The 7,832-nt window shown below is 38.7% G+C and overlaps 1 protein-coding gene across 2 annotated transcripts in view; it reads left to right on the forward strand.

The window, feature by feature from the left end:
• DMC1 (DNA meiotic recombinase 1) overlaps positions 1 to 4,027 on the forward strand; it is a 40,344-nt gene extending 36,317 nt beyond the window's left edge. The window contains exon 14 of one of the 2 annotated variants that reach the window (XM_007454016.1): positions 3,743 to 4,027. In XM_007454016.1, coding sequence (XP_007454078.1) covers positions 3,743 to 3,812 — 70 coding nt within the window. In that variant the 3' untranslated portion in view covers positions 3,813 to 4,027. The remainder of the gene's footprint in view (positions 1 to 3,742) is intronic. The other variant, XM_007454017.1, reaches the window with a different exon arrangement.
• The last annotated feature ends 3,805 nt before the right edge of the window (positions 4,028 to 7,832 follow it).

Genomic DNA, 7,832 nt, shown 5'->3' on the forward strand with positions numbered 1-7,832 from the left:
TTTCTAACACATCACATATTTATTTATTTATTATGTCCATTATTTATTGTCTGTCTGTCCTTCCCCCAAATATAAGTTCCACAAGGCCAGAGATCTTTGTCTATTTTTTTCACATACGGATCTCAAGTGCCTACAACAGGGATATAGGAAGTGCTCAGTAAATTTTTTTTTTTTTTCTTTTTCTTCAATTTTTGGCTGCGTTGGGTCTTCGTTGCTGCACGCGGGCTTTCTCTAGTTGCAGCAAGCAGGGGCTACTCTTCGTCGCGATGTGCATTGCAACGGCTTCATTGCGGTGGCTTCTCTTGTTGCAGAGCGTGGGTTCTAGGCACACGAGCTTCAGTAGTTGCAGCACGTGGGCTCAGTATTTGTGGCACGCAGGTCCTAGAGTGCACGGGCTTCAGTAGTTGTGGCGTGCAGGCTCTAGAGCACAGGCTCAGTAGTTGGGGCGCACAGGCTTAGTTGCTCCTCGGCATGTGGGATCTTCCTGGACCAGGGTTCAAACACTCCCCTGCATTGGCAGGCAGAGTCTTAACCACTGTGCCACCAGGGAAGTCCCAGTAAATATTTTCTTAATGAGTAAGTGAATGGACTTGCCCCACATCACAAAACCAATAAGTAATGGAACCAGGATTAGAATCTATGCTGTCTGAATCTAGGGTCTACACTTTTAACCACTACACTATTTCTTAGTTTATTAAGGATTATCTATTCAGGGTAGTAATAGCTAGTCTGCTATAGCTACTCCCATGGCTTCAACTACTACCTTATACAGATGTAAGAGAAAGACATTTCTTGTTAAAACAGGATTCCCCAAGAATTGAGCAGAAAAGGGTTCTCATAATTCCCAGGAATACAGGAGTGACTACAAAAGGGAACCTAGCCTTTTTCCTTGAATAGCCTATAGTTACTGCTTCTGTAAGTAACTATAACTGGCCCTCAAGTGTATATTTTCTCTCTTTAAAACTTTGAGTGAATAAAAACCCCATTTATTTTATTCTACTTAGCATATCTGAGATCAGTGAACATTAAAACTCTACTGAATTCAAAGGAAAATCAAATTTTAAACAATTACAAAAAATGAAAAGGCATACAAATGGTCAAGTTTCTAAAGTCATTGTTTTTTATTCTGTTTCAAAACCAAAACAAACAAACAAGCAAAAATCCCTGGTTCAACTTTGCAGATACTTTGCTTGGCTTCCCTCTTTCTCAACTCCTTGTCTTCCTGCCATTTTTAAGTGACTGACTATTTTCCATCAAAGTCAAAAAGTTATTTTCTAATTCCACTCACGCCTTCTTATTCTTCAACTCCAACTTCAGTCTAGCAAGACCTACTTTATCTATAGCTCATGTTCTATCCTCCAGGGAGATTCCTCTGCTCTTTCTTAAGGGAAGTAACCTTACCCATGGTGTGCTCAAAGTATACTAGCTAATCTGTACCCTCCAAACAAAACAAAACAAACAAACAAACAACAACAACAACAAAACCCAATTTTGCTTGACAATATAGCCTACTGATTAAGATCATGAGCTTTGGAATCAAATACCTTAGTCTCTAATCCTGGCATCTTCAATTCCCAGCACTGTGACCTTGATCAAATTACTTTTTGGAACCTCAGTCTTCTCATCTATAAAATGTGGATAATAATACATACCCAAAAGAGTAATTGTAAAGTTTAAATGAAATAATATAAAGGAGACTGACACATAATAGTTAGTAAATACTTAATAAATGGAAGCTATTAATATTACCGTACAGTCACCATAACCTGAATATAATAACAGCACAAAGTAGCAGTAGGCTCTTTCTCTCATGGTCAGTGATTTTCAAATTCCTATTTTTAGTCTAACATTTTATTCAAGTGTTAGATATTCATTTCCAACTACTTGCAGACCTCCTCTACATCAATGCCCCACAGGTATCTCAAGCTCAACATATCTAAACCTAACTTCTTATTCTTCCTCTCTTTCTTATACACAAAACAAGCTTCTCTATTCCTACCCTTTTGTTCATGCTAGAAATGGAATACCCCCATTTCTGTCTCAAAGGCTTCTGTGAAGTCCTCTATTATCTATGAAATCTTTCCTGATCAACCTAGCCTGCATAACTTCTTTCCTTAGAGTTCTATAACATATACTGACTTTATGGAACTTAGCTTACTTTGCATATTTGTTATGTCATAGCTCACCTTTTAGGCTTCTTGAGAGTAAAGACTCTGTCTCATTTTTGTAAATTCTGTGGGGTCTAGTACATGCTAAAGTATGATTTTCAAAGAGTTAAAAACATCACTTTCTGCAAATAAGCATAAAATGGACGTGTCAAAGATTTTATTCAACTTATTAATTAATGAGGAGACCACTGATTCAAAGGATAATTTGAGGAACAGAGATTTATGTAGTTGGTCAAAGCAATGCTGAAATAAATTTGCTAATAGATACAAAACTGGTTAATATCCTACCAGGCAATAAATTGTAACATTTGAAGTTGTCTTTTCTATTGGAGAGAAATCAGTTGTTTCTCTACACAATGAAATTCATTTCCATTGCTATAGACTGGCAATCATAAGAATAATCTGCATTGTTATCAGTTTTCTACAAATTAATCTCTACTCCTATAGAGCTGTAGAATAAATTAAAAGGTAAAATTTAAAAGAGCATGAAATCATGACTCGTACAAGTATAAAATGCCAAAGATTTTATTTAACTCATTAACTCATGCAGGAGCCAATAAGATTTTATAACCAGATCAAAGGAAAAATCAAATTACCACACATATGTAGTCAAACAAGTAATGCTGAAATGAATTACAAATTGATAAAAAATGGGTCAATATCCATAAGACAATAATCAATTGCATTCCTCCTCACACAATTTACATTTCTATGGACCAGGATAATTTGTATTACTCATAGTTTTCTACAGCTCATGGAGTTGTAAAACAGCTCAAAGACAATGAAAGCCACGGAGTCCTCATAGATTTGGATAACCTCGAAGGATGTGTTAGGCAACCTATTTTTTCGCTGAAGGTACTCAGTTATCTTTTAGTTCATTTCAAAGTCTTTCATGGTTTTTGCCTACATTAGTCTAGTCAATGGAAATGTGCACACCCATGTAAAAATTTTTATTGAGGTATTTGATTTACAATACCTGTGTCCCTTGCGTTGGCAGGCAGATTCTTAACCACCGCGCCACTAGAGAAGTCCTATTTGTAGACTTTTTAATGATGGCCATTCTGACCGGTGTGAGTTAATACCTCATTGTAGTTTTGATTTGCATTTCTCTAATAATTAGCAATGATGAGCATCTTTTCATGTGCCTATTGGCCATCTGTATGTCTTCTTTGGAGAAATGTCTATTTAGGTCTTCTGCCCATTTTTCGATTGGGTTGTTTTTTTGTTATTGAGTTGTATGAGGTACATACCCATTTAGAATCAGATAAGCCTCTAAGGGTCTGCTACATAATACCTGACAGTGCACTGTAAGAACACACAGTTATCCCTTTTTGCCTATTTCCAAGGGTGGGGTAGTTTTTCTTGATGTTTAGAACCTTACATATAGAAGTTGTTCAATAAATGTTTGTGATGGTTGATAATACTTGTAGGAAAATTCTGTAGTCCACATTTAGCTGTACCAACTCACATGTCTCTGGAGACTCAGACTAATAGGAATGTGATGCTGTGACATGAATATAGTATTTATAGAAATAGAGCTTTTTATAAACTTCTGTTCCTTTGTATTCTGTTAGCCCCGAGATGCCTGAAAATGAAGCCACCTTCGCAATAACTGCAGGAGGAATTGGGGATGCCAAGGAGTAGGTGGCGAATTGATGCAAATTGCTTCTTAGTGCTTATTAGGAGCTGAAGAAATGGAAAAGCAGTCTCAAGTTTCAGATCTTGAAGTAAGAGTCTGGTTTCTTTCATGTGTTATTAAAGGAAAGTCAGCAAAAGAGAATTAAATCATATTTATCTTAAAGGTCTCTGATTTACAATAACTACACACTGTATGTCGGTTCAGGAATATGAATATGTATATGAATGAATAAACCTTTTGAAAAATAGTTGGGGAAGGGGTACCTCACTTTAGCTTCCCAAAGTGAGCCACTAAGCAGATGGCAAGTCTAAGAGCTCAGAAATGTCTCCTCCTCCTAACAGCTGCCCCCCAAACACTTACAGAAGTGAATACACTTCCAAAGGGGGAGACATTTAAGGGAAGAATGTTTACAGGACACACAAAAGAGCTTTTTTATTTATGATATCAAACTATATATTCATATTTATAGCAACAGAAAAGAAACATTAAATTAAGCTAAATTTTAAATCATTTGACTTTTTGACAAGTTGAAATTACCTTTTAAAAATGTACTTCTGGGGCTTCCCTGGTGGTGCAGTGGTTGGGAGTCCGCCTGCCGCTGCAGGGGACGCAGGTTCGTGCCCGGGTCCGGGAGAATCCCGCATGCCGCGGAGCGGCTGGTCCCATGAGCCATGGTCGCTGAGCCTGCGCGTCCGGAGCCTGTGCTTCACGACGGGAGAGGCCACGGCAGTGAGAGGCCCCCGTACTGAAAAAAAAAAAAAAAATCGCTAAAAAAAAAAAAAAAAAAAATTAAAAAAATTAAAAAATAAAATAAAAATGTACTTCTGATACATATATATTTTACTGCGAAGATAAAAAGGAAGGTAATTAGGAACTTTATAATTTTGGGTGGTCAAGATAGCATGACTTTTTGGGGCTCTCACTGCCGTAGCCTCTCCCTTTGCGGGCTCCAGACGCGCAGGCTCAGCAGCCATGGCTCACGGGCCCAGCCGCTCCGCGGCATGTGGGATCCTCCCGGACCGGGGCATGGACCCGTGTCCCCTGCATCGGCAGGCGGACTCTTAACCACTGCGCCACCAGGGAAGCCCAGCATGACTTTTATATTTTAAGTTTTGGGTAGAGAATTCAGAATCTTCTTTAAAATATTAAAATTAATTTATGTAAAATTTCTGGATACTAATTTTATAAATGTATAAAAAATATTGGTTTTTCTAATTAAATGAAAATAAAATCTAGTTTTCAAAATGTATGTATGATAAAAATATTTATTAATTAAAACACTAATAATATTTATAGTGACAATCTTTATAGATCTCAGAAAGATTTAATATCTTATGTTGCATCCACTTGTATGAGAATTCAGGTATTGAAAGTACCATTTGTTACAAAAGGTATTTGACTATCCTTAAGTCATTCACTCACCAATTGTGTATTGAATGCTAAGTGCTAAAGAATCTACAAAAGAAGTATGGTTCCTGCCCTCAAAGAATGTGTATACTAGTTAAGAGAAAAGACTAATATTTAAGAAAGGATGAGAGGACAAATGATTATAATTAATTTGGATTGTGTGATTCCAAAAATCGGAGAGGAAAGGTTAAGCTGTAGGACAGCATGTGCAAGTATAGAAGCTGGAATTTGGAAACAAAGAGACCAACCTGGCAGAAATTGTTCACAGTGTGGAGTTCTGGGAAATAAGAGCTTTTTAATTTTATAATTTTTAAAGCTCAGAAGCTGCTCCTCTGAATAAGCAGACGTTAAAGTCACTGTGGAGCAGATTTTCTGTATTCTGCAAAGTCAGTTAAATGCCTTTTCTTAGTATGCAAATATAAATGCACACTTATTCCTGGGGAAGGGAAGGTTTTGCTACTTGATAAAAACAGCATCTACTAGAGATTCCCTGGTATGCCAAGTCCTGGAGAAGGAATGGACTAATTTGTATAGGAGCCCAGAGCTGTTTGATAGGAAAGGAAATAAAACTTCCAAGATTTGAATTTCAGAAAAATTTTCTAGGTTAAGCTGAGTACCCCCCTGACAAGGAGAATTTACCCATTGGTGTAGAATTGGAAACCAGGGCTCAACACAGGGCCTACAGTTCTGTGGGGAAGGCTGGTTTCAATATGGCACATGGCTAAGACTGGAAACCTCTCTGGATCCAGCCACTCTGATATGTCCTGCTTTGGAGAACAGTAGCTGAGCATGTGAATGTGAACTAAAAAGCTGTAAACTTGGGGCTCAACTTTGGGACAGCATAGCAGATTGTGCAGTGCCCACTGAACTTTTCTAGGTCAGGGTTCAATTTGCCACCAATGATCAAAGCACCAGGTCTTTCCAGTCCTCCCTCTCCATCTGACTGTACAAATAGCTTTGGCTTATTCCAAGTGGGAGAGAGAGACTCAAAAAAGAGATGTTATTGGTCAGGACTCTTTTAGTCACAAGCCACAGAAACTCAAACTAGCAAATGCAAGACATGAATTCATTGGCTCAAGAGAGTTTGAAAAGTCCAGAAGTAAAGCTGACTTTAGCCACAGCTGGAGCCAAGATCTCAAAGAGAATCATCAGGACTTTTCTCTCTGTCTCCATCTCCTGCTCGGCTCATTTCCATGCTGCTATTGTTCTTTGACACGCTTTCCCCACATGGTAAATAGCCAAGATGCTGCTTGTATCTCTAGGCTTATATCCCAGAAAGTTAGAAAACACACTAGAAAAAGCATGCCTTTTTCTTCCACAGATTATTCGTTCTGTGGAAATAAGCTAAAACCACCAAATGAGAACAGAGGCTATTTACTCAGAGTTTGCTACAGCAAGAGTCAGTGACCTTCATTTGCTTTTGGCAGAGACTCAAAGGCAGGCAAAAGAATGGGAAAGCTTTATAGAGAAAAATAGGAAAGGCCTCAGGTATGCTCTGATTGGAGATTGTTGGCATGGGAAGTTGGAGGATTAATTTGATAGAGATGCAGAAAATGGATAAAGGAAATAATACTGGCATCAGGGAGATAATTTAGGAACGGTTATGATAAATCAGTTGTGAAGTGATAAAGAATGTGACTGGGGGGACTTCTCTGGTGGCGCAGTGGTTAAGAATCCACCTGACAAGGCAGGGAACACGGGTTCGAGCCCTGGTCCGAGAAGATCCCACATGCTGCGGAGCAACTAAGCCCATGTGCCACAACTACTGAGCCTGCACTCTATAGAGCCTGCAAGCCACAACTACTAAAGCCCGCGTGCCTACAGTCCATGCTCCGCAACAAGAGAAGTCACCGCAATGAGAAGCCCGCACTCCTTAACGAAGAGCAGCCCCCGCTGGCCGCAACTAGAGAAAGCCCACGCACAGCAAAAACACCCAATGCAGCCAAAATTAGAATAAATAAATAAATAAACTTAAAAAAAAAAAAAAAAGAATGGGACTGGGGTGATAGCAATGAAACGGACAGTTCAAAAAGGTAGTTAAGATTTGGTGTGAGATTGAATATAAAAAGAGGAAGAGAAGGCAGAGTCACAGGTGACTTGACAAAGCTCTTTAACCTATGAGAGGAGATTATGTTTGTATCGTGAACACGAATGAAGAAGTATAGAATAAAGATTAGGTATTTTGCCTGGGAAGGTTAGCTTGTATTAGTTTGCTAGGGCTATGAGGAGGAATCTGTTCCATGCCCCTTCCCTAGCTTCTGGTGGTTTCCTGGTAATCTTCAGCATTCTTTGGCTTGTAGAAGAATCACCCTGATCTCTGCCTTCATATTCAAATGGTTTTCTCCCTGTGCGCATGTCTTTGTATCCAAATTTCCCCTTTTTATAAGGATACCAGTCATATTGGATTATAGGCCCACCCTACTCCAGTAAGACCTCAGCCTAACTAATTACATCTACAATGACCCTATTTCTAAGTAAGGTCACATTCTGATTAATTGGGAGTTAGAACTTCAACATATAAATTTTAAGGGGGACACAATTAAATAACAGTAAGAATCAGGTACAGTTAAGAGTCAGACACCAGGATGCACAAGATACCACTTGAACTCAATACCTGC

Source organism: Lipotes vexillifer, unplaced genomic scaffold (assembly GCF_000442215.2).
Source record: "Lipotes vexillifer unplaced genomic scaffold, Lipotes_vexillifer_v1.1 scaffold382, whole genome shotgun sequence".
In the NCBI taxonomy this organism is placed as follows: domain Eukaryota; kingdom Metazoa; phylum Chordata; class Mammalia; order Artiodactyla; family Lipotidae; genus Lipotes; species Lipotes vexillifer.